Source organism: Heloderma suspectum, chromosome 3 (assembly GCF_057233095.1).
Source record: "Heloderma suspectum isolate Gila_16-S chromosome 3, 16-S_ref, whole genome shotgun sequence".
Taxonomy (NCBI): domain Eukaryota; kingdom Metazoa; phylum Chordata; class Lepidosauria; order Squamata; family Helodermatidae; genus Heloderma; species Heloderma suspectum.
Window position 1 is genome coordinate 8,373,859 of NC_139460.1, and position 26,387 is coordinate 8,400,245.

At 48.8% G+C, this 26,387-nt stretch overlaps 1 protein-coding gene across 11 annotated transcripts in view; it reads left to right on the top strand.

The window, feature by feature from the left end:
- Positions 1-26,387, top strand: part of EMSY (EMSY transcriptional repressor, BRCA2 interacting) — a 52,300-nt gene that overhangs the window by 4,687 nt on the left and 21,226 nt on the right. For 6 of the 11 annotated variants that reach the window (XR_014788935.1, XM_084842435.1, XM_084842440.1 and 3 more), the window contains exons 2-16: positions 5,035-5,143; positions 7,322-7,421; positions 8,308-8,382; positions 8,817-8,998; positions 9,830-9,982; positions 11,010-11,269; positions 12,487-12,769; positions 13,484-13,768; positions 14,979-15,128; positions 15,627-15,800; positions 18,175-18,210; positions 18,817-18,953; positions 20,546-20,743; positions 22,841-23,039; positions 25,159-25,323. Coding sequence is in view for 8 of the 11 variants with exons in the window: in XM_084842435.1 (XP_084698561.1) it covers positions 5,074-5,143; positions 7,322-7,421; positions 8,308-8,382; positions 8,817-8,998; positions 9,830-9,982; positions 11,010-11,269; positions 12,487-12,769; positions 13,484-13,768; positions 14,979-15,128; positions 15,627-15,800; positions 18,175-18,210; positions 18,817-18,953; positions 20,546-20,743; positions 22,841-23,039; positions 25,159-25,323 (2,467 nt within the window). In the remaining 3 variants the exon portion in view is untranslated. The remainder of the gene's footprint in view (positions 1-5,034; positions 5,144-7,321; positions 7,422-8,307; positions 8,383-8,816; positions 8,999-9,829; positions 9,983-11,009; positions 11,270-12,486; positions 12,770-13,483; positions 13,769-14,978; positions 15,129-15,626; positions 15,801-18,174; positions 18,211-18,816; positions 18,954-20,545; positions 20,744-22,840; positions 23,040-25,158; positions 25,324-26,387) is intronic. The other 5 variants (XR_014788937.1, XM_084842438.1, XM_084842441.1 and 2 more) reach the window with 2 other exon arrangements.

Consider the following 26,387-nt stretch of genomic DNA (forward strand, 5'->3'; position numbering starts at 1 on the left):
GGAGGGACTATCTAGCTCAGTGGTGTTGAACCTATTTCAGCCCAAGGGCCAAATTCCATTTCGGAGAAGCTCTCGGGGGCTGCATTCCAGTGGCAGCGGGGCCAAAGGAAAAAGGGGGCAGGGCCAAACTACCAGCATATTGTAGCTTCAGGCTCTTGTTGCCAGGAGCTATGCCTTAGGAGGAGGGATGTCAGAGAAATCCTCAATAGAACCAAATGAGTTCAGATTTTCATGAATCCGCCCCACAGATTCCTCAGTGGACCGACTTTCCCCCGTTGGGTGGATTATGCAGATGTGTGAACCAATTTTCTAGCTTTCCTGAATTTGTGCCAATTTTAGCATAGGAAAATATGTAAAATGTTTTTAAAAAACTGGCCAAAAATGCACATTTCCCCCATAGGCTAAAGTATGAAAATGCGCATTTCAGGGGGGATTTGCGAATTTTCACATGTGCAAAATATCCCAGTTATGCCATTTTGCACATGGAAATGTGCGCAAATGTGAATTTTCACAAATTTGGAAACAAAAAAATCTGATTCTGTCACTGGGCTGATGAGAGAACGGAAGGTGCCTGACAATCTGCGAAACGGACGGAAAGGATTTTATGCCATCCGTACATCCCTTAGGAGAGGCATTTCAACGTTTAGGAAGGGGGAAGAACTGCACAAAAGCTGAGAAACTACCCAGTGATTGGTGGTCAGAGGAAAGGCGGTGGGGTATAGCCTTCTGGGGAATTCTGTAGGGCAGGATGTTTGGAAGCACAACACAAATGTTAAGTATTATTTGATCAAATTCTAGCTGGCATCTGCATCCAGATTGGCAAACTATGGCTTTTACCTGCCCTCCAAAGCAGAATTGTTGGACTAGGATGGGGTTGGAGAAAGTGTGGCCCTTCAGAGGTTGTTCAACTGCAGCTTCCATCAGCCCTAGCCAGTATAGCCAAGGGTGAGGGATGATGGGTGTTGTAGTCCAACAAGACCTGGAAGGCTTGACATTCCCCATTGCTGAATTAGGGTGAGGGAGACCCGGGCTCAACCACGTGCTTAGCTGTTAAGCTCACTGGTGGCCTTGGACCAGTTGCTATCTCAGCTTAACCCACCTCACAGGCTTGTTGTGAGGGTAGAATGGGAGGTGGGGAACCAGCCGTGCTGTCCTGAGCTTGAAGGAAAAGTGGGATAATACGTCTAATAGTAATTCTTGTTTTGGAGAGCTGGTGCAAGCCACGGTTTACAAATGTGGACATTACAGCAAGTTTATGGTTTGGTCAAACCAGGAAGCAGGTACACTTGAGGGGAGGAGGGACACTGCAAACCCCAGGCTCCCTTATGTAGACTAACCCTGGGCTGGTGTTACATGTGAACCAAGTCTGCATCAATCCATGTTCCCCATAATCTCAACTACGGCTTAGGTTTGGGATACTGATGTGAATGAATTGATTCACGGAATAATGGGCTCAAGTTACAGGAAGCCAGATTCCAGCTGAACATCAGGAAAAACGTCCTGACTGTAAGAGCAATACGACAATGGAACCAATTACCTGGGGAGGTGGTGGGCTCTCCCACACTGGAGGCCTTCAAGATGAGGCTGGACAGCCATTTGTCAGGGATGCTCTGACTTGGATTCCTGCATTGAGCAGGGGGTTGGACTCGATGGCCTTGTAGGCCCCTTCCAACCCTACTATTCTATGATTTGTACTTATTTGGCCAGCTTGTGGTTTGTTGTTTTTGCACAAAGCTTAGCAATAGTGCCTGTGTTAATGCTAAGCTCCTCTGACTTATCCAGATGTCACTTCGGTGTTGGCGTACTAATTCTGAAATGTGGCAACAGCAGATGTCCACTGTTCCAAATGTGCATCAACTATTATGGAACAGTGGCTAAGTGTGCAATCCTACACACGTTTAGACAGAAAAAAAGGCCTACAAATGCTGGGGATTGTAGGACATTTTGTCTGTCTAAACATGCATAGGATTGAACCTTAAGAGGCTGAGCTACGAAACAGGACCTCTGCAGTTTATATGTCATCTCTGACATGAATAAACTAGGTGGCCTTAGGCAAAATTCTCTCATACTGTTGTCCTCATGTCCTGCACATGGTTGGCCTCTGTGGGAAGCAGGTTACTGTCTGACATAGTCTGATCCAGCGTGTGATGTGGGGCGGAAATTTTTCTGTTTCTTGAGCTCATTTGTAACAATGGATGGTCACCCAAGGCAAATACAATATTAGGCAAACTTGACAGTTTCAAAGTTGTAATTAATGTTTTTCAGGTGATTATCCGTAGCATACGTATATGTCATTGAAATATAGATATTTATCAGCGTGAAATGAAAATAAGTAGCAAAATCGAAGGTGTCCCAACAACATTAGTGGAAGAGAATTGAACTCTGTTGAAATAGATGTGTGGTTGTCAGCATTTCATACTCAGTCCTTTGGGTTGCTAAAATTAATTGGTGCACCTTTCCCCAACCTTGTGCTCTCCAGATGTGTTGGACTACAACTCCCAACATCCCCAGCCAACTATGCTGACTGCTGGGTGCTGTAGTCCAAGACATCCGGAGGGCACCAGGTTGGCAAAGACTGAATTAGTGCATCAACAGTTTTTCAGTATCTTTGTTTTTTCTTACATTAAACAATGTAAGGGAAGTACATGCTATTGTCTTTACATTTTTACAAGTATTCCAATAAAACATTCTGTATAATATAATGTTTAAATCACATTAAGTGTGCCTTAATTTCTCCCCTCAAATATTTCAGGTCAAATACTTGTATGGGGACAAAAAATTAACATGGGGTACTTCTTCACGTTTGTTACTAAATACAAGTAAAATACTCATGCTACATTAGAGCACAGTCTAGCAGAGGGGTGGGCAGCTTGTGGCTATCCTGATGTTTTGGCCTACAGCTCCCATCATCCCTCACCATAGACTTTGCTGGCTACAGCTGATGGGAGTTGTAGGCAGAACATCTGGAGGGCCACGAGTTGCCCACCCCTGCTCTAGGGGGCTCAGAAAATTTTCCAGTACAAACTGAAGGTTATTTTTTAAATGCAAATTAGCCTATTTTTGCATTGAAAAATTTTCCAGAAAAATTGCTGGAAAAATTCCCAATTTTCTGTAAAACCCACACCACTGGATCCAGCATAGCAGATATGCCTTTCCTGTGGAAGGTAGATCTTATGTATTTATTACTTATTACTTTACAATATTTGTATACCGCTCCACATCCAAAGATTTCGGAGCAGTGAACAGACAGGATAAAAGAATAAAGAACCCACGCGAAAATAATTACTATTTTTTAAAAGAAACAGAGTTCTGATAAAACCGAGTTCTGATAAAACTGTGGCGGGTCACTTAAGAAAGGCTTCCTGAAATAGCAATGATTTCAAGAGGCACCAGAAGCAACACAGTGTTGGCACCTGCTTGACCTCCAAAGGCAGGGAATTCCACAGGAAGGGGGCCACCACACTGACGGCTCTTTCCCTGGTGGACTCCAGTCAGGCCATGGGTCCATGTGAAACCACCAGGAGCACGCCCTCTGATGACCTCAGTGACTGGGCAGGTCGGTAAGGGAGAAGGTATCCTGGTCCCAAGTTGTTTAGGGCTTTGTACACTAGTGCTAGAACCTTAAACCTGGCCCAGTAGCAAATAGGCAGGCAGTGCAGTTCCCTCAGCAAAAGAGTTGCATGCTGATCAGTCAAGCCACCACGATGTGCTCTGTGTGTTTTGGAAACTTCAGTTGGTGAAAAATGCAGCAGCTGGACTACTGATGGGAGCCTGACCGGTTTGGTCACCTCACACCAGTGTGACACCGGCTTCTCTGGAACCTGGTTTGTTCCAGGCTCACTTCAAAGTGTTGGTTTTAACTTTATCAGAGCCCTAAGCCAGGGGTGTTGAACGTCTTTCAGTGCAAGGGCCGAATTCCATTTTGGAGAAGCGGGCGGGAGGGGGGTGCGTTCCAGTGGTGGGAGGGGCCAATGGCAAAAGGGGCAGGGCCAAAAATACCAGTGTATTTTAGCTTAAAGCTCCAACTGCCGGTAACTAAGCCTCAGGAGAGACGTTTTCATAATGGCAGAAAAGCCAGGAAACCACCAAACAGTGGCGGGAAAGGGTGTGTGACCATTTTGGGATTCCAGGCAAGCTGGATTGAGACCCCAGGTGAGCTGGGTTTAGCTTCCTGTACTGAGATTCTGCCCCCCTGCCCTAAGCAGTTTGGGACCTGGGTCGGTAAAGGACCACCTCTGCGCCGCCCCCCCCCCCCCCCGCACTCTCACACTCCAATCTTCAGAGGGCCTCCTCTGTTCTCTGCTGCTTTGTGAGCTATAGTTGATGGGCGCACGGGCCAGCCCTGCTGTCCCTGGGGAATTCTCTGCCCTTTGTTTAGATGTCCCTTTTAGGAGGGACATCTAAACAGGGACATATTGCAGGGATATATTGTAATGTTTGCTGTGCTGTTGCTGCTTTTTTGTTTGTATTGTTTTATTGATTTTTTTTTATGGTTAGCCACCGTTAAGGGCTCTCATTTGGCATGGTTAGGTGGAATAGAAACAAAATAAAAATACTGTCCTTTCTTACAGTTTTGTTTGTAAGTATAACATATCTACAATGCTTAAAACATGCAATGGCTATGATTACTCAAACATATTGACAGGTGAGAGACATCAGGCATGAAGCCTCTTTCCCTCCTTCGGTTACCATCATGACGCCACCTCCAATTCCTTAACTCCAGGTCTTGTCTAGATAGATAGCTTCTCCACAGGTGATCCCACAGAGTGTACAGAGATCAGATGTCTGCAGCCCACTTCCTTCTGCTCCCAGCATGTTGGTGGCGGAAGCAAGGTGGGTAGAAGGATCTCCTTTCTCCGCATACACCAGGGCCTTCGTCAACTGCTGCTTTTAATCCTTTGAGCTCCCTGGAGCTCTGACTTGGCCGCAGAAGCGGTGGAGGTGCTGGCGTTGCTTTGCGGGCTCAGCATCCGGATGCATCTGCCATGGGAGGTGTCTTTCTTGATGCTTTCAGTGCTTGTGTTGTGGTTGCAGGGAGGCTGAGCTCTGTGGAAGCAGACCAATTGAGAAACGATGCCTGTGGTGTGGCCGACCCTCCTGGACCTCAGCAGGGATGAATGCAAAAGGATTCTTCGCAAACTGGGTATGCTGCTCTTTTGCTCAGAGTCTGGTTGTCTTTGCATGAACTGTCTCTGGCATGTATATGTACAAGATCTGGGGTCCTCAAGATGGATGACAGGTGTTAAGTAACCTGTCAGAGTAATGCTAGAGGGCCAGAAAAGCATGTCACATTAACAGATGTGATCCAAAGGCTTGATACTTACCAGTCACCTGGGGATTTTTTCCACGGCTGGTTGAGGTTCTGTTGATCAGCGATTCCCCCCCCCCCCCTTCAGTTATTATGTTGTGTTAAAGACGGTTGGTTGTATCTAGCGGTGTCCTTCTGCTGGCAGAACAGTTGCTTCTGGCAGATTGAATTCCCTTCCCCCCATGCGCCCCCAAATCTCCTCTGGAGAGTTGGGGGACCCTCCGGAGCATATTTAAGGAGTTGCAGAGGGGAGGAGGGGAAGGGGAAGCTCCCTTTGCATGAGCAGATGTCATTTTGGCAGTAGAATGCCAAAGCGTGCACTGCTGCGTAGCGCTTAATTGTGCATCACTCAATTTCTGATGTTCAGAGGTGAGTGCTGTTGGTTCTATAGCCGAAATGCCGCCACCCACACACAGGAGGGAGGTATTGACAAGCCACGGGGAACCCTGAGGACTGCAGAACTACAATAATGTTTTAGGGGACCCCCCCCCCCATTGGTCCAGTGGGGGCTCAGTGGCCATGGAATACTGACTGACTTAGTGTGTGGGGAGTGAGGATTGCGGGGAGAGAATGGAAAACCAGCTGGGAGGGGGAATGGAATGTAGTCTCCTGAAAGAGACTACATTCCGGCTGGCTGGAACACTAAACTGCAGCTTTCCACACTACAACATTTTGTTGCAGTTCCCACTTGTGTGCAATACAGTGTTGATTTCATGTGAGGTCTGACTCTGGGTTTAGAACTCCATTCAGTCAGGAGATTGCTTTGGGGGCCAATTATTATGTCATAGCTTCTGTTCCTTATCTGAAAATGTTTTTAAAAAAAAAAAGTGGATTCTGGTGCAAAGGAGTGGTCTTGGACGAATCCGTCTATATACGGTCCGTGTTAGTTTCACATGCATTCAGTCCTCTATCTGTTCTATTGAATTGCCACATTAGTCTGCAATAAAAAGAAAATGCATGAAAATTTCCATTTATTTTTGTGTGCTGCATCTTTCCCTAATATACACATTTTTGTCCACAATTCTTGAGCCGAGAACTGCACCACAAAATTTGGGGTAGTGTGCAATCCAAAGGAGAACTGTGTCCTGATCCGCATATTAGTCTGGGCAGTGCATTTTGCTTAAATGTAGTTTGGGCAGTTTGCTTAAAAATGTGGACCGAACAAAGTTCTCCATCGACATCTGAGGCATCCGTTCTTCATGAAAAATGAAGATCTGCCTCATTCTTATTCCCGAAAAGATGTAGGGCAGGAGTGGGGCGCCTCTGGATGTTGTTGGGCTCCCAACTCCCATCACCCCCAAACAGCATGGCCAGTGTTCAGGGATGCTGGGAGCTGTAGTCAAACAGTCTCTGGAGAGCCATGGAATCCCCATCCCTGGGATGAACTACCCTTTGAGGAGCTGGCCCCTAATTGGAAGGCGGCAAGCTTAGAGAAGCAACTCATGCGGATATGCCACGGGTAGCCTCCCATGAGGGCAGGTAGTTCTGCTACATCAGGAGTGACCAATACAGTCATGCCAAGTGCCATGTCACAGCTGCATTATCCGCTCCCTGCCAAGGCTGATTGGAAGGAGGACAGGCCAGACCTGTGAATCATAAAGAGGAACACTGGGCTGCCTCCTCTTTGGATAGGTATGTTGGGCTCGCAGGAGCCTTTAACCGTCGTTTATCACTAGGGGACTGCTGTAGCTCTGTGATAGACCACATGGTGTCTTGCAAGGCGAAGGTCCTGGGTTCAAACCCCAGCATCTCTAGTTAAAAGGATCCGGTGATGGGAAAAGGCCCCTCGCTGCCTGAGACTCTAGAGAGTGCCGGGCTCGGTGGACCTATGGTCTGACAGTTGGGGTATTATACAGGAGTAAGTCCTATTGCTCTGGGGATGATGGGAGTTGCAGTCCAACACATCTGGAGAGTGCCAGGTTGAGAAAGGTTTTTTTCTAGTCTCTCTTTTTTTTCCCCTCTGAGATGTATTCTTGATTTCAATCTGTTTCTCTCCCCCATCCCCCTTTACAGAACTGGAGGCATACGCTGGCGTTATCAGTGCTTTGCGAGCACAGGGGGATCTCACGAAGGAGAAGAAAGACCTCCTGGGAGAACTCTCCAAAGTGCTTAGGTGAATCAAACTTAATTGTATTGCTCAGACTGATGCCCTGTCAACTCCACCACAAAAAGGCAGTTTGCAATAAAATGAAATCATACAAAATCATAAGTGCTTAAAACCTAGTGACAGGTAAAGTAATCATTTAAGTAACACTTAAAGCAATTTACACAATGATACATGCTGCAACAACCAGCAGCAAAAACAAGCAAATACCCAATAGCAAAAGGCTTGGCAGATTTTTTTTCATTAATTTATGGAGCTAATGGAAGGTGGCTGATGGGAATTTGACTGAATCGGTACCACCACCAAAAAGGCCCTGTACTTCTTTACTTTCCCCGCCTCCTGTTTATTGGAACAGTGCCTAAATTTGCTATGTGCAATGTCAACATTTTTTAATTAGATTAATTTATATCCCATCCTTCAAGTAAAACATATTTAGGAGAGCTTATCCTACATTCAGTTAAAACAACGTCATAAAAATATTTTTAAAAATCCAGTCCTGCAATAAAAAAAAATGAAACCGCAGACAATGCCGCACAAAACCAATGCAAATTCAGGGACCAGGAAAATCAAAAAGATGACAAAATAGGTGCCAGGCAAGGTTCCCTAGGGAAGGCATTTAAAAGATGGGGAGTGAGCACTGCTAAGGTCTCCCAGTTGCCACCCACTCGACCTCATATAGCAGGAGCGCCAAGAGAAGAGCCTCTGAAGATGACCGTAGTGTACAAGGAGGTTGTGAATGTCTTTAAGGGCAAGCACAGCTGTTTAAGTACCGGCGAGAGATGTCTGCCAGCATTGCTTCTGGTAGACATCCATTTCACTTTGAGTGAATTCAAAGCTGAGCCATGCTTCTAGACACCCTGCCTTCTCTGTCTAATGCTCTGGCATCTTCCAACAGCATTTCCACCGAAAGACATCGGGCTGAAGTTCGGAGGGCAGTCAACGATGAGCGACTGACAACTATCGCGCATAAGTAAGATGGGGGCCCTGTTAAAATCTTTGAGCCATGCCTCTCACATAGGCACGTCACTGGCTGGGGATGATGGGGCCTGTAGTCCAACACCTTTGCAGGGCACCAGGTTGGGAGAGGCTGGTCTGCTTTGAGAAGCAGTGGCTGTCTGAGATTTGTCGGAAACATCGTTCCTAAAGATCCTTCTCAACGGGAGATGCTGGGAATTGAACCTGGGCCATGAACATGAAGCGCAAGCTCTACCCAGTGAGCTGTGGCTCACCTCCCCAATAGTTACACGTATTCATTGGTTTGAAATTTTAGTCCACTCTACCTGGCTGCTTCAGGCAGGTAAAAGCCATTGCCTGGAAATGCTTTGTGAGTTGTGAAGACAGATTTAGCTTGGGGCGTGACTGAACAGAACGCTTCCCCTTACAGGACTGTGTGTTTCTCTTTAGCATGTCTGGGCCCAACAGCTCTTCTGAATGGTCTATCGAAGGCCGCCGGCTGGTCCCTCTCATGCCGCGGCTGGTTCCCCAAACGGCTTTTACCGTCACAGCCAACGCTGTTGCCAATGCAGCCCTTCAGCATAACGCCTCCCTCCCTTCCCCAGCTGAAACGGGAAGCAAAGAAGGTGAGGGTATGTTGCCTTTTTCTCTTTGGGATACAGGGAGTGGACAAAAGATGGTTGTAATGTCTGAAAGGGTTAGGGTCCCCAAAAAGGCCAGTTCTGAGCTTCATATTTGGCAACATCAGTCAAAAATGCTGAGGTGAAAGGGGCTCCTTTTCATTCAAGCAGTCCCCCCCTCCCACCCAGAACTGGCCAAGGGCCAGTTTCAAGAGACCCCCTCTGTTTTGGCCAGCAGCACTGGACCCAGCTGCCACCACCATTTTAATTTCCCACAATGCCCCCAGCATAGCGTCATTCCAAGGCATTGTGGGGAAACACAATGGCAGCACCCAGACACTTCCTTAAAGGGGGGCCCAGGGCAGGCGTGAGCTGTGGGCTGTGCCAAGGAACCTCACCGGCTGCCACGGGCTGAAGCCCTTCGCAGACGGCTCTTTCTGGCCAGCATTTCATGCCACACCTCCTTCCCCTCAGCCAGCGTAGAACTCCCGGGTTTGCCTCAGAGGAAGGCGACAATTTTGGCTGCTCATGGTCTGGAGAAAGAGCATGAACACCAGCTGGGAAAGCGTATGTGGAATTCGTAGCAGAGCTCACTAAGATTTCCACAGGAGCATCCCACGTTGCGCTTCTAATTCCATGGAAGTATGTTTGACGCCCTGGTTTTGAATGAACAGAAGGGACCATTCATTCTGATGGGTCTCGATGTGTTCAGAGCAATGTGTGCTTTAGGCTTGGGCGGGTAAAGAGTAAACCTGTGACTCGTAAGCAGTCCCAGCAGTCTTGAGGCTATAAGATGCCATCCTTCAGTTTACCCAGTGAGGGTGGCCTTCTCTTCCTCTCCAGTGGTGGTTTGCTATTCCTTCACAAGTACGACCTCGACCCCAACGTCCACCCCGGTACCGAGTGGCAGTGTTGCCACCGTGAAATCCCCCAGACCCGCCAGTCCGGCTTCCAACGTTGTCGTCCTGCCGAGCGGAAGTGCTGTTTATGTCAAAAGTAAGTGATGTTTCCGGGAAAGGGGGAAGTCCTGAGGCTTTGCTCCAAAGAGCTGCTTCAAAGGCTTTGGGCACAGCCGGCGGGGCTTTTGGTATTGAACAGCAGACTCCTCCTCCACCGCCACCACCTGCCACTGTATAGCAAGCTGGTTTTGAAAGTCCCCTTACAGTCCCCGCCAGTTGGGCTATACAAAAATAAATGAATTAAGGGCACAATCCTATGCATGTGTAGACAGAAAAAAAAATCCTACAACTCCCAGCATTCCCCAGCCAGCATGGCTAGCTGGAGAATGCTGGGAGTTGTAGGACTTTTTCTCTGTATATGCATAGGATTGCACCTTAAAGGGAATGATTTATTCAATATGGATGGGAGAATTTGGGCAGAAAGTAAAGCAATCCACTAGAAAGTGGGTAGAGCTGAGATCACCAACATGGTGCCCGTGGACACCAGCATGCCCACGGATTCCTCTCTTGGTGCCTGCCAGGCTCTCTGCCGCTCCTGATTTTTTATTTTATTCCTTAACAAGCATTTTTGGAAACTGGGAAGCTGGCATGCTGCAAAGAGAAGTGCTGCCCTTCCCCACCATCTTTATTTGTGTTCAAAAGAGTGATTTTATGTTTTGGAGTTCCAAGCCCACCTCTGCATTGTATTTGGGTTCACAGGCAAGTTACTTTGGGTTCACAGGCAAGTTACTTTTCTGTGGTAGAAGAAGGTCAGCACCTGCTGACCTTCTTCTACCACAGCAACCATTTTGTGAGAGTGCCTACAACACTCAAAACTTCAAATGTGCCCACCAACCCAAAACGTTTGTGGACCCCTCCCCCCCCCCCCCGAGGTAGAGCAATTTCTTTCTCTTGGGTATTTCAAGTGAAACAGGGTAAACTTGAGCCACTATCCTCATTCATCCTGCTAGTGGTGGGAGGTGATGTAGTAGTGCGTTTGAGTAGCACTGCTACATTCTCCTCAGGTGTAATAGGGTGTTGGCAGGGCAGAGCTACAGAATGGAGTCCTGTGTGTCTCGTTGCAGGTGTGAGCTGCTCAGATGACGATGAGAAGCCCCGCAAAAGGCGCCGTACCAACTCCTCAAGCTCCTCCCCTGTCCTCCTGAAGGAAGTCCCAAAGGCAGCGACACCGGTCACCAAGACCATCACGGTGCCTGTCAGCGGCAGCCCCAAGATGAGCACCATCATGCAGAGTATCGCCAACTCCTTGCCACCCCACATGTCCCCTGTGAAGATCACCTTTACCAAGCCGTCAACGCAGACAACCAACACGACAACCCAGAAGGTAGGGGTGTGTGTGTATGTGTGTGTGTGTGTGTGTAGGTTAGCTTTTCTTCGACCACAGTAGAACTGGGCCAGATTCCTGCCTCTTTTTGCAGGTGTGAAGGGGAGGGAGGGGGGAGTTAGGTGACTGCTGGGGGTAACTTTCCTGAGCTACCTGCAGCTCCAATTGGCTGGCAGCTTCCATTTTGATTTTCCAAGCTGCGAGGCGCTCTGGTCAATTTGCCTCCCCCCCATGTTGTGCACTCACACTCTGGAAATACGAAAGAGGGGTGACTTTGCCCCTGGATGGCCCAAACATTTGACCCAGCCACTTTTGACCTCAACCTACAATACAGATTTTGTTAAACTGTTTTCCATTTCCTGCTTTTTTCATCCGAATATGAATAGAATATGTATAGAAATGAAATAAAGAAATAAAATAAGTGAACATGTCTTTCTGCTTCTGTCATCTCTCCTCCTCAACAACAAAAGCCTTTTAAAAAAAGATGATTATGGTGTTTATGGTATGACCCATCTCTTGAGTCGTGACCCAAAATGTGAAGACCAATGCTTGCCCAGCCTCAGGAATACACACTGTCATGCAGCCAAATTTCCCAGCAGCCTGTGCCCTCCTCCTTCAGGTAGTCTCATTCACTAGCAGGCCGAGGAGCACACTGCCTTGGGACCCTTTGTTTCATATTTGCAAACAAGGAAGCAACACAGACATCTCTCTTCCTGCTTAGTTGCCCTAGACTGAGGGTGCAGTGGTGCTAGAGTGCGGGACGTGGGCTGCAGAGAGCTGGGAGCTCACTGCATGTCATCATTGGGTCAATCATATACTCCAGCCTTTCCCAACCCAATAGCTTCCAGATTTTTGGACTAAAACTCCCGTCATTCTCTGCCTGCACAGCCATTTTGGAGGTCATCTTCTAGGGAATGGGCCACCCCAGCCAATCATGTATTGGCAGAGAATGTGATGACATCATGATGCTGCTTAGCCACTCAGATTGGGCTGAATGTTGATGTCACAAGCCAGTTCAGAATGAGGGCGATGGTTCCTACATCAGCATTGTCCTCCTTTTGGATGAGTGACCATGTTTAGTCTGTTTTGGAGCAGTCCTCTGGAAACCATGGCAATGGGTGTGAGCATTTTTGGCAACTGGCAAGAGCTGTTACAAAAATCAACCTATGGTGTTGAGACCAAAGGCTGAAACCTTTCTTGTTGTGGTTTCTTTTCAGGTGATCATAGTAACCACATCTCCCAGCTCCACCTTTGTCCCCAACATCCTCTCAAAGTCTCACAACTACGCAGCCGTCACCAAACTTGTCCCAACGTCCGTCATCGCCTCGACCACCCAGAAGCAGCCAGTGGTTATAACTGCTTCCCAGTCCTCTCTGCTTAGCAGCAGCACCAGCACTGCCACCGTGGGCTGTTCCACTCCATCCTCGGCTCCCAGCACAGTTGCTGTGACCACCGTGGTATCCTCAACGCCGTCTGTGGTGATGTCAACAGTAGCCCAGGGTGAGACGTTGGCTGCCCTTAGAGTTAGGGGAGGACTGTAGCTCAGTGTAGAGCGCAAGGGTTGCATGCAGAAGGCCAAACGTTCATTCTCTGGCATCTCCATTTAAAAGGATAATGTAAGAACATAAGCAGAGCCCTGCTGGATCAGGCCAAGGGTCTGTCTAGTCTAGTCCAGCATTCTGTTCACACAGTGGCCAACCAGCTGCTCAGGGGAAGCCCACAAGCAGGACATGAGTGCAACAGCACCTTCCTGCCCATGTTCCCCAGCAACTGGTATGCACAGGCATACCGCCTCTGATACTGGAGGTATCGTAGAATCATAGGGTTGGAAGGGGCCTACAAGACCATCGAGTCCAACCGCCTGCTCAATGCAGGAAGCCTGATTGCCAGGCGGTCTCCCATCCAAGTACTAACCAGGGCTGACCCTGCTTAGCTTCCGAGATCAGGCACATATAGTCATCAGGACTAGTAGCCATTGATAGCCTCCTCCTCCAGGAATTTGTCAACCCCCCTTTGAAAGCCATCCAGATTGGTGGCCGTCACCACATCCTGTGGTAGCGAGTTCCATAGTTTGACTCTGCTGCGTGAAGAAGTCCCTCCTTTGATCTGTCCTGAATCTCCCACTCCTGCGCAACTGGACGTCTCCGATTAGAGCGAGGCGATACTTTCATCCCGCTTCATACGCTAAGCCTCTGCCTGCCTTCTCTCTCCCAGGTGTCTGTACGTCGGCCATCAAGGTTGCGTCAGCCAGGCTGCCTTCGCCCAAGAGCCTGGTGGGGACGCCAGCCCAGATCTTGGCGCAGTTCCCCAAGCAGCAAGCCCAGCAGCAGCCGTCCCCCAAGCTGCAACTGCAGCAAGCCCAGCAGCAGGTGCCGCAGCAGCTTGCCCAGGCTTCGCCCGCCGCCCCGCCGCTGCCCCAGCCGCCACCCCCGGCCCCCTCGCAGCCTTCTCCCCTGCCACCGGGCATCAAGCCCACCATCCAGATCAAACAGGAATCAGGTATGACGACGACGATGATGTATTACATTTCTGTACAGCCCAATAGCCAGAGCTCTCTGGGCGGCTTACAAAGATAGAACATTAAAAATGCAATATACAGAGATTAAAAACCATTTACATAAAAAGCACATGAACAGACAATATACACAAAAGAAACATGTATCTAAAACAACGACAGACAATCTCAGAAACAAACAACCATAGCTGTAAGACATTCCAGGATCAATTAAACACTGATCATATACTGTTGAATGCCTGGGAGAAGAGAAAGGTCTGAACCGGGTGCTGAAAAGATAACAATGTTGGCGCCAGGCGGCCCTCGTCGGGGAGATAATTCCATAATTTGGGGGCCACCGGTAGCGCGAAACAGATTGCGCCCGCCATTCGCTACATGCTGCACTCGGCCATGGGGGGTGGGAGCAGTAGCGTGTCACTCAGTGCCAAGGACAGCTGGCAGATTTAGGACAGACTGAAGACAGAGGTTCTTCCACCTCCGATGTGTCGCTTACGCGCTTCGCTGCCATGGGCTGCAGTGCTGGCCAGCAGCTTTGATGGCTTTCAAAGGGGGTTAGCCCTCCACCCTGTCCTTCCTTGATGGCTGTTAGCCATGACAGCAAAAGGGGACCTCCATGTTCCAAGGCAATGGCCTCCCGAATACCAGTTGCTGGGAGACAGACACAGAGGAATGCCTGTTTTTCTTCATTCCCAGCAGGGCTGAGTTTATGATTTCAGGATGGCGCCCAGAGGGTGGATCTTTTTAGAACCATATACGCACACAGGTGCCCAATTTGGGATGTGCATGTTGGGGCGTACCTCCTGGTGGTGGCAGATGTCTGCAGGGCGTTTGTTTCATGGCCGAAGCTCTGCGGGGCTTGGTTTAGGGACACAAGAAGCTGCCTTATACTGGGTCAGACCATTGGTCCATCTAGTCCAGTTTTCCTGACACTGACGGGCAGCGCTTCCCCAGGATTTCAGGCGGGATTCTTTCCTGACCCTATCTGGAAATGCTGGAGGATCAGCTTATCTCGCAATGAAACTTTAGTTTTATTGTACTGAGCTACTCCCAGGCCCTTCCCAAGAGCCACACCTGTCCCCTGACCTGTGCTTTAGGATGTTGTTTTGCATGTGTGTGTGTCTATCCCACAGCCCTTTCCTTTCCGTCCTTGCTTCGCATGTCCATCTCCCAGCCATGGTTCTGCCTCTTTCCTAGGTGTCAAAATAATCACTCAGCAAGTTCAGCCCAGCAAAATCCTGCCTAAGCCGGTCACGGCCACGTTGCCCAGCAGCAGCAATTCCCCCATCATGGTGGTGAGCAGTAACGGGACCATCATGACAACCAAGCTGGTCACGGCCCCCGCTGGTAAGTAAGGTTTCTTTTTCTTCCAAGCCTGGGTGGGAGGGGCATGTTACTTGCCTAGGAAACAAGCCTTCATGGCACGTAGTGAAGGTCATGGAATGCAGACTAGGTAGCCCTCGATCCTCTGGAACCATTCTCTAACCAACCGAAAACACAAGAGTATGTGGGAAAGGGTGGATTTTCTCAGTACCCTGCAAAATTAGCATGTTGGAGAGAAGGGTTCGCACTTAACCTTTTCCCTGACATGCTAATTTTCTACGGGCAGGGATTTGGGGTGTGCACGTGGGACCATTCAGCTGTGTGGATTCTTGCCTGCAGTCTGATGTGGTGCAGCCCAGATGCTAGGCTTACCACCTCTCAGCATTTGCAGGTACTAGCTTCGGAATGTAAGGCTGCCCAAACTGCTCATTATGTGCCTCTCCCATTGGTGTGTAATGCTTTGTTCCACCGACGTTTGACTTCTCTCTCTTCCGCTCTCTGTTGCCCTCTCCCCCAAATCAGGGACTCAGGCGACGTACACGCGTCCAGCGGTAAGCCCGTCCATAGGGACACGCATGACTGGCACTCCCGGCGCTGCCACCTACGTGAAAACCACCAGTGGCAGCATCATCACCGTTGTCCCCAAATCGCTCGCCACGCTTGGGGGCAAGATCATCAGCAGCAACATTGTGTCCGGTACGTAGGTGTGACTTGCCGCCTTCATTCTCAAAGAACATGGTTGCTAAGAGGGGCAGTAGGGTTCCTGGGGCCTCAACTTGGGCTGTTTCTCCTGTTGCCTTCACTGTACGGATGAGGTCTTCCCTTGGCTCCAGCAGTAAGTTGGAAAAGGAATGCATGTGCATCCAAGGAGTACAGCAACAGCTCAAAAACATGTTGGGAAAATTATGCTGGTGTATTACAGTGGCTAAGGGTGCAATCCTGTGCATGTTTAGACAGAAAAAGTGCTGGCTGGGGAATGCTGGGACTTGTAGGATGTTTTTCTGTCTAAACGTGCATAGGATTGTGCCCTAAGAGAAACCCCTGGTTCACATCTTAAATAAACCTCTTAGTGCCAACTCCCCATCTGCAGTGTGGTAGATGATCATGCTGGCCTGCCTCACAGGGTTGTTCTAAAGACTGCAACCTGAAAGTATTATTAATTCCTGGCCCAGTAATAGGAAGCAAGATGTTGCTTCCGAAGACTCAGGGTATGTTCACGTAGCACAAATGTGTCCTTTTACATGTTCCTGGAATCCCTTTCTGCAACCTCTGAGCATGAAAACCTGGGGACATTTGTGCATTGCTGAACAGAAGATGAGAGGAAACCCCTGGAATAGGGCTTCTCAGAATTACTTGCACCTTACCTACATGTCCACCCTGCCCTATAGCTTAAGTTTGGGGTGAGTTACAATTCAGAAATAAAGTCGAACAATAGAAATAAGGCAGACAATTCTAAAATCCCAAATTCTTTACAGGGATGGGCAAGTTGTGGCTTTCCAGTGTTTTGGTCTACAATTCTCATCAGCCCTAGCCAGCATAGCCAATGTTGAAGGATCATGGGAGCTGTAGGACAGAACATCTGAAGGGCCACAAGTTGCTCATCCCTGCTTTAAAAGCTCCAGTCTTGGCTGTTGGAAATCTGTTCAAATCAGAAAGTGCTGTGGTGCTTCTAGAAGTAATTTCTCCTTGAGGACAGTTGACAGGCTCCAAATTGCCTTTGCGCTATGGCTGCATTCAGACTTAATGGCAAAAGCAGCTGGGAGCCTCAGATTTTTGCTCTTCCTGCCCACAAGGGGAGGGCAGTAGGAGTTCTCCTTAGGAGCAAACCAGGAGCAAACTGTGCTTAGGGATCCTGGTTTGCAGGCAAACGATGGCTTGTGCAAGCCATTGTTTGCCACTAACCAGAAGTGGAAGCTTCTGATCTCCTCCTCTTGTGTATGGAGAAAGGAGGGTTTGCAGCTGCTTGTGAATGTCACAGCAAATCATGCTGTGCCGTTGCACCCAGATGCACCTGTGATGGGCAAAGCCTTCCTTTAGTCGTCACATTGCCTGCAAGGAGGAGAAAACATGTGCCCCAGTTTGTCTGCTGATACAGCCTCTGCACTCTTTTCCACCACTGGGACAGCCCTCCAGGCGGCTGCAATGGATTGCCTGCCGCCTTGCCTAGTTGTGCTGTGAAGCTGGGATCTAGAAAGCCAGAGGCGAGGTGCCATGAGTATACACCTTCTCCCCAGCCCTGGTTCCATGGCAGCCTCTCTTGTGCTCAGGAAAGCCACCCTGGAAGGTCAGGGATTGTTTGGAGGGGCATCCATCGTAGCCAGAAAGGAAAACAGACATAGACGCCATTTCAGGCGCATTACGCATACACAGGACTTCCTGGCTCGCAAGCCACATGTTCACGGGAGACTTTTTAACTGTTGCCAGCTTTTAAGAAGGGGAAGTTTCATTTAAGGGTACATATAATAGAATTTGCCTCTCCGAGGCAATTTGTTTTTTGACATAGCTGGCCGGAGGATTATGGGAGTTCTGCTCCCAACACACCTGGAAGGCCAAAGGCTGAGGAAGGCTGTTTCACAAGATGCCACCCTGTGAGCCTCTGGTAACCCCTAGGTGGTGCGCAGTGGCTTCACGGATCGCCCTCTCACTCTTTGCTACGGCTCCCAGCCATGACTGGCTCCCCAAATGCCTGGTCAGCAACAGCCAGCAAGCGGCAGCTGCTTAGCCTTTGGTTACAGTAGCAAAGCGGTGCCAGGTTGGAAGTACAGCTCAAAGTAGGGAACATGGTGGTTGGTGGTCCTGGGATGGCAAGCGAGGACACTAAGCAGTGGAGAACAGTGGACCTGAAGGGGAAGTAAGCCTCATGCTAAAGTGTCTTCGCTGTGATGGAATATTAACATATGCACCAAAGGCGCATTAGAGCCATTCTTCTTTACGGTCAAAAAAGGAGATGAACCCTGATCTGTGATGTGCCGCATCTCTGTGCTTGGTAAAACCGTCCCCTCCTGGCAATTTAATGAGCCAGTACCACTATTCGTAGACCAAGCTATTTTATTTTCTTTCTTTTTTTAAGGTAACTCTTTGATGAAGACCTATTTCCAACAAAAAGGTATCCAAAACTTGCACTGCTCTCACAACTTTTGTGTGAATGCTCCCATGAGTGTCACAGTGCCCCACCCCCCACCCCCGGCTGCAATTTTGCCAGTGTTTCTCTGATGCCTTGTCCCAAGCCACCTAGGGCTTTGGCTTTTAACTTGGATCTTGCCCGACAGGAGAGAAAGGGATCAGCTTTGGCTGAAAGTTATTTCATTTAGTCAGTTTTCTCTGGTTAAAGTTAACCCTGACTGTCTCAGTAATTTGAGACTGCACCCAGAATCTAGCAGAATTCCCCAACACCAAGATGTTGATGCACTGTGATGCATGCACTGTGGCCTCCTTGTGCAAAGGACTTCTCATGCAGCTTGGCTCCCTCCATTGCAGTGAATAGGGACATGGCTCTAGGCTCCCAGTTGAACACTGTCACTCCCACGCCAGGAAAAGAGAGCGCCAGCGGGGGGGGGGGGGGGGGCTCAGTGTTCTCTTAGACATGGTGCCCCCTAGATTGTGCCAGTAAATAACCAGTGGAAAGTGGAAACGCCACGGGGGAGCCATAGCTGCAGCTGTGCATTGTCACTCGTTCTAAGTAAAGTTCCTTTCCATTTCCCCCTCCCCCTAGGAACTACGACCAAAATCACTACAATCCCCGTGACGTCCAAGCCCAATGTGATAGTCGTGCAAAAGACGACAGGGAAAGGCACCACCATTCAAGGACTTCCGGGCAAAAACGTGGTCACGACGTTGCTGAATGCAGGGGTAAGTGAGTGTACGCGATGGTAGTTCTGTGAACCTTAAAAGTGAGAGTCATACATCTTTGAGTAGGGGTGTAGAACCTCAGCCCCGGGGGCCAAATCCAGCCCACTTGGGGGCCAAATCCAGCCCTCGGGTGTTCCCCATTTGGCGTTCCCCCCTGTGGTAACCCAGCTTCTGTGCATTCCTTCCCCATTCAAAAAGGTTGAAATGCCTCTCCTAAGGCTTAGTTACTGGCAGGAAGGGCCTGATTGTGTTTTTGTCCCACCGACCAGTGGAATGCGGCCCCCGAGAGCTTGTCCAAAATGGAATTTGGCCCTTGGGCTGAAGGTTCAACACCCCTGATCTAGAGCAAACAGCTGGTTCCGATGTTGACGCAGAGGGACAGGCAGCAGAACTGTGGGGGGAAGGTGTGATGGCTGCCACATGAGGGCCGACCACCTGTTTGGCGTGCAGAAAGTCCCAGGTTCCATCTGGGGCGTCGCCATTGAAATGGGTCTGGTAGCAAGTGGCGGCAACGGCCCCTCTCTGCCAGAGACCCTGGGAGGGGCCACAGACCGTCAGCCTGGACAACGGTGGGCTAGCTGGGTAATAGTCCTGGTGTAACTCAGGCAGCTTGGTATGTTATAAAAGCCGCCACTTTAAATCCACTCGGTGGTCTGTGCACAGCTGGCTTCCCACACCAGGCATGTGATCTTAGGGTTCTTGGGTGGGTTGTGTGGAGAAGGCTGCCTGATGACTGCGAGCCAAACACGTCGCTGCGGAGTCACAGTCCCTCCACGGGGCCATCCCGAGTTGTCTTCACGTGGTCGTCATACGCGCACCAGCTTATCTGGCGATGCTATAGGAAGGGGCCTTCGGCCGGGCCTGACTATTTTGACCTTCTAGTCCAGGACTGTCGGCTTGGGCAGCAGCTTTCCAGGGTCCTTCTCCTCCTCCTCCTCCTCCTCATTATTATTATTATTATTATTACATTTATTAATCGCCCATCTGGCTGGTCACCCGGCCACTCTGGGCGATGTACAACATACAATAAAACAGTTTAAAACAATAAAATTCTACAGTAAAAACATTTTCTAAAATACCCTAACCCACCCCAAATGCCTGCCTGAACAACCACGTTTTTAATGCACGGCGGAAGCTCATTAAAGCAAGTTGTTTCCTCGGACACCCTTATGGTGGCGGTTGGGGTGGGTGGGCATGTGTGTTATCCCAGGACTGGGGAAGACCGAGTCAAAAGCAAAGGGCCATGCAGGCCAACTACAAGAATGAACTCGCAAATTAGTAGCCCAAGAACATCTCTACAAGTCCACCTTTCCACTCGTTCCTGTTACTCATTTGGGGCTAAGCTAGACAATTGCTTTTAATAATTAACTTTAAAAATGTGGACAGTATTTTACTCTCCTCTTTTGAAGTAATCTGAGTGGTATAATCCTCATTGCTTAGTGGAAGGTAGTTCATACTTCTGCTGGTGAACATCAGATATCTGCAGAGGAGATAGTTTCAGATAACTCAAGCAAGTGAGCCACCCCACATGATGCATAAATTTTGTGTGTTTTACTGATTTTGGATTTGAGACTGAGGCTTGTCATTAAAAGGTACTCTACAAACCTTGTCCTCAGGGAGAGAAAACTATCCAAGCAGTGCCAGCTGGAGCAAAACCGGCCATCATCACTGCCACCAGGCCCATTACCAAAATGATCGTCACACAGCCAAAAGGGATTGGATCTGCCGTCCAGCCAGCCACCAAAATCATCCCGACCAAAATTGTGTATGGGCAGCAAGGAAAAACACAGGTATCTTTACAATATATATTCCTGCATTGAGCAGGGGGTTGGACTCGATGGCCTTGTAGGCCCCTTCCAACCCTACTATTCTGTGATTCTACACACACACACACACACACACACACACTCCTTCCCTCCTTCCTTCCTTCCTTCCTTCCTTCCTTCCTTCCTTCCTTCTCTTTCTTTCTTTCTTTCTTTCTCAAAAGGATTACACATACAGAAGTTGCAATAAAATCACAAGTATAAATACAATGCATTTCTGTATTTCTATAAATGCACCGGTCACTTCATCTCTACTTTATGAACAAAAAAGGGAACCACAGTTTTTTTTCTCAAAATTTTGAAATTTACTCCTTTAACTTCTTTTTGAACTACAATTCGAGGTGTGTGTGGGGCGGGGGGTTATATGCCCCCCTCAAACATTCCCAGGTATAATACAGTTTGACTTTGAAACCCCTAAGTGGTCTTAATCCTGGTTATTTCGGGCTCTGGGACTCCCTGCTGAGGGAAGCTAGGTTGGCTCCCTGTCTCCTGTCCCTCTGTCTGCAGGCAAAGACCTTTTCATTCAGGCAGGCCTTTGGTATATAAGCTTGTCAGTTGCTGAAGGGTTTTTTTTTAATTGGCTGGGTGCTGTTTATTTCATTGTATTTTTAGTTTATTTGTTTTTATTTTATGTTTGAATTCAGTCTGTATTTCTTCATTAGCTGCCTTGAGCACAATTATTTGGTAGAAAGGGTGGATAGAAATAAATAATAAATAAATGTTTGAAGGAATGCCTCCCAATCATTGCGATGGGCTTGAGGGGTGCTTTTGCTGGTGCCAGTGGTGGGTGTCACCTCCCCCTCACCCCACCGCCTTCTCTCTCTGGAACTCCCTACGCTTTCTGAATTTTGTCTTTTAAGACATCTTTTTTTACACCCTCTACCCCTAACCCTGCCCCGGGTCATATTATACATTGGTGATTGTAGAGCTGTACAGTTCTATCCTGCCGCAAGGTTTCTCTGAAGTGGTTTTTATTGCATCAGTTTTATGAATTTGTGCTGCTGGGGAGGGAAGGGTGTGTTCGGCTGGGAAGTAGGCATAAAAATGCTTCTGCTTTCTGAAGCGTGAAGCCCTGTGCAGGTTTACTGAGAAGTAAGTCCCCTTGTGTTTGGTGGGGCTTACGCCAATGTAAGTATGTTCAGGATTGCAGCCTCAGTTTGCTAGGTGCTGTACAAAAGCTAAGTCTGCGCTCTAAAGCAGTCTTGCTCTACCTTGTGGCCTCCAGAAGTTTTGAACTCTAGTTCCCAGCACTCTGGACCTTTGGCCATGCTGCCTGGGGCTGATGGGGGTTGGAGGCCAACAACATCTGGAGGGAACCAGGCTGGGGAAGGCTGCTCTCAAGGAAGACGGGAGCACTATAGCGAGAAAAGGGGAGGAGAATCCAGCTGGGGAGCCAGAGTGAATCACTGCCCAAACAGGGTATCTTTCCCCCTCTAGTCCAAGGGTAGGCAACTTGGTGCCATACAAAACATCTGGAGGGCAGCTCCCTTCAGCCCCATCCAGCATGGCCAGTGGTCAGGGATTATGGGAGTTGTAGTCCCAAACATCTGAAGGGTGTCAGGTTCCCTACCTCTGCTCCAGTCTATCCCACAGTGGTTGATTGTAGGTGTGGAGAGGCCGGGTGGCAGTTGGGCCAGGCAGGCTGATGGAAAGGACTTTGCACCCTGCCCCCCATGCCATAGAGCGGCTGGCTGCTGTCACACAGTCTTCAGTGCCGGAAGATCTTCTGATGGCCAGTAGCTCAGGTGGCTTTAAAAGGGGGCTAAACAACTTCACAAGGCTATCAGCTGTGATGGCTGCAGGTTCAGAGGCAGTATGCCTCCCAGTGTACCAGCTGTCAGAGAGCAAGAGCAGGCTGTTATGGCTTCCAAGAGGCATCTGGTTGGCCACTGCAGGGGCAGGATGCTGGACCGAATGAGCTCTTCTGACAGAGTCTGTGAAGGGAGGAGTCAGGATAACAGTGTTTCTAAATGTGAAACTTTTGCAGCAGGAATAATCCATATGTGTAAACTCTCAAGCTGAACTTCTAACGTGAGATTCCTTTCTCCTTTTCCTTTTTCTTAGGTCCTTATCAAGCCAAAGCCGGTGACCTTCCAGGCAACAGTTGTGAGCGAGCAGACAAGGCAGCTGGTGACAGAGACGTTGCAGCAGGCATCCCGAGTGGTGGAGACCGGGAACGCTTTGCTGCCGGAGGTGAAAGAGGAGCCCCAGGCGTACACAGAGAGCAGCTCCTCTTCGACGGAATCCTCCCAGGGCTCCCAAGGTGAAACCCGCCTAGATTTCCCTCAAGGGAGGTGCCGTGGGTTGGCGCTTCCCAGAGAGGCATGGTGGCTGGCAGGACTTCGGGGGCTGATACGAAGCTGGGCTCTGGCTCCCTCTGGGAGGATGTTGAGCTGGGCCACACATGTCTTGCTCTGGGCTCCTGTGCTTGTCTGCCTGATGGCGCCATTAGGCCGCATTTGCCCAGGGGGTGGTTGCGTTGTCTTCTGTGTTTACTGGCAATGCAAGGAAAGAAATTAACACTGGGTGGCTGCAGTTTGTTTCCATTATTGCAGTTAAGCAAAAGTATCAAGCGGTGCGTCTTTTTGTCTGTTTGCTTTTAAACACTTTACTTCCTCTATCCAGGTGTGGGCAACCTGTGGTCCTCCAGAAGTTGGATGCCAGCCCCATTGGGCCCAGCCAACAGGGCCATTGGTTTGGAGGCGATAGGCATTGTAGTCCAGGACTACCCGGGCGGGTCACAGGTTCCTCACACCTGCCAGCACTTTCCTCCTGGCACACTCCAGTAGGAGCTTCCACATCAATTCCATGCAGCTCGTCCATTCAGCCACGCTGTGTCAGGCAGCTCTCGGCTGGGGGACAATGAATAGAATTCAGTGCCTTGGGATTAAAGGGTCTATGCAAGTGATCAACACCGTCAAGGTGAAGTAGTGGCACTGGCAGTTGACACCCAGTGCATGTGCAGTCAGTCTCTAATGGCTCAGCCTGGGGATGTATGAGAATTCCATTCCGGTTGGCAAATCATGCAGACTTCTCCTATTCTCAACCCCGATCGTGGACAGGAATGCAGTTCTTGGGAAACTTTCGCAGGTTCCCAAACTTGCTTTTGTGTTCAAAACTGTGCAGATGCACATTTGTGCAAATCCCCCCAAATTTAGCATTTTCGCTTTTAGCCTATTGCAGGGGTGGGTGGGGGTGGAATGCACATTTTTTCCCGGGGAAAAATGCACATCTTTTTACAATTGGAAAAAATGGGCACTTTTAAAAATGCATTTTTTTCTGATTAAAAAAAAAGATGCTCATGTTCAGGAATGCAAATGAGGCAAAACGAGTTTCAAAGAAGACTTCGGAGAACCTTAGCAAACTCGAACATTGCATGGTCGCCTAACTCAAGTTTCCTCTCTGAAGCCAGAGCCTGTCATGCCCACCAGTAGTTGTTCCCAGCAATCACCAGCCCATGAGTGCCAGTTATTTCCTTCATGATATTCTGCAGTGGTTTTTAAAAGTACATTCAACATTGTGCACACATGACATCAGGCATGGGGCACACGTTTGCTTATGGTACTCATGCAAAACCTCCACCCCATGGGTCGAATACATCCAGTGGGAGTTTCCCCTCCAGCCCATCAAGCTTCTTCCTGAGGCCCCGGCTCTTTCTTTTTCCTGCTCCAGCACTGAGAGAGGGGAAAAGGGCTCATCTCTGAACTGCTGCAGATTGGAGATATGCCCTTTCCCCTGCCCCAGCACTGAGAAAGGGAGCCTGTCTCAGTGCAGGGAAGGAAAAACACCCCTCTTCAGCTGACCCATATGGATCAGCTTGAGGAGATGGGGTTGGGAAGGGTGTGTGCTTATCTATGTTTGTGTGTGTATGAAGATGGGGTGTTCATTTGAAAATATGGGGATGGAGGGGGTGCATGCCAGCAGTGACTCCACCCACTGCTGGGAAGGGGCCCCCAAAGCCCTGGCCCAGGGGCAATTTGGCTGAAAATGGTTCTCCATCATTGGCTTATGTGAGAGGCCTGGCTTCCTTCTGCCCCCAGTCATGGTCACGGTCATGGTCATAAGAAAATGTGGGGAGCAGGGAGAGGCAGAGGCTTTGACATCATGTGTCACATGGGGTCCTTATTGGAGAGCAGGGATCTAACGTGCATGATGTTGTATGCCAGTGATTTTTATATTATGTTATAATACTGTATTTTAAAGGTTTTTTATCTGTGTAAACCGCTCAGAGAACTTTTGAGGTTGGGTGGTGTAGGAATGCAATAAATGCAATGAAATGAAACATGAATAGTTTCCAAGTTGCACGATGAGCCTGTGGTTTGGGAGAGAGAGAGTCACCGACATAGATTGACTGGAGATCTCATCATCTCCTGTGTCTTCAGATTCCCAGCCAGTGGTTCACGTCATTGCCTCCCGCAGCCAGGACTGGTCAGAACATGAGATTGCCGTGGACTCCAGCCCGACCATAATCTACCAGGATGTCTCCAGTGAATCCCAGTCGGCGACTTCGACAATCAAAGCATTATTAGAGCTCCAGCAGACGACAGGTGGGCAGTTTCGATCCTCAGGCTTCAGCGTAGTAGCTCTCGTCTGCCTCGTGTAAACTGACATGTGTTTTTCTTTATATCTTGGTAGCAGAAAATGTCCAGATGGGCTTTGAATGCTGTTGGGCATTCTACCTCCAAATTAAGTTCTCTTTAAGGTTTGAAGCAAGCAAATCAGAGCTTTTTATCAACCTGTCTAACGAGAATCCTCTTTCATTATCAGTCATTTAGTAGGGAGGAAAAGGCATGGATGGGGACCAGTGTATTCTTTCTTCAAGCAGATCTTAATACTGGTGCCCTTATCTGTGTCCGCCTTGCTTGATGCTCTGCCATAACTAGACTCGTCAGCCCTTGGGTTCTGTCCACATGTGCTGCCAACGCCCCCTTGTCTTTGTTGCATATGGTGCTGCCATGCTGCATGCTTAAATTTAATCCTGAGTCAAAGTTGGGTATGTTTAGCCTGGAGAAGAGATTATGAAGAGGCGGTATGATAGCCATCTTTAAATATGTGAAGGCCTGTGGAATATAGATCGAGGAAACCTGTTCTCCAGAGGGTAGGACCCGAAACAAGTTCAAATTACAAGAAAGGGGATTTCGATTGAACATTAGGAAGAACTTCCTGATGGTGTGAACAGGGGTGTTGTGGAGCCAGGCTCGCAATGCTGGGAGAATGACCTCATCTGCCACTAGGGATGTGCGGATTGCGTAAAATCCTTTCCATCTGTGTTTCACAGATCATGAGGCACTTTTGATTCTCTCATCCACCCATCAACGGGATCGGATTTTTTTAGTTTCTGAATTTGTGCATTTGCATAAATGCAAATTTGTGCAGATTTGCACGTGCAGAAATGTGTGAATTCCCCCCAAATACGCAAAGTCCCCTAAAATATGCATTTTCATGTTATAGCCTATGTCGGAAATGTGCATTTTTTGCTGGGTTTTTAAATTTTTGCATATTTTTCTGCGTTGAAATTTGCACAAAATTCCCAAAGGTTAGAAAAACAGTCTGCAAGTCTGTGGAATCTGCCTGATAGGAGAAAAGCCGGTCTGCTGAGGAATCCGCAGGT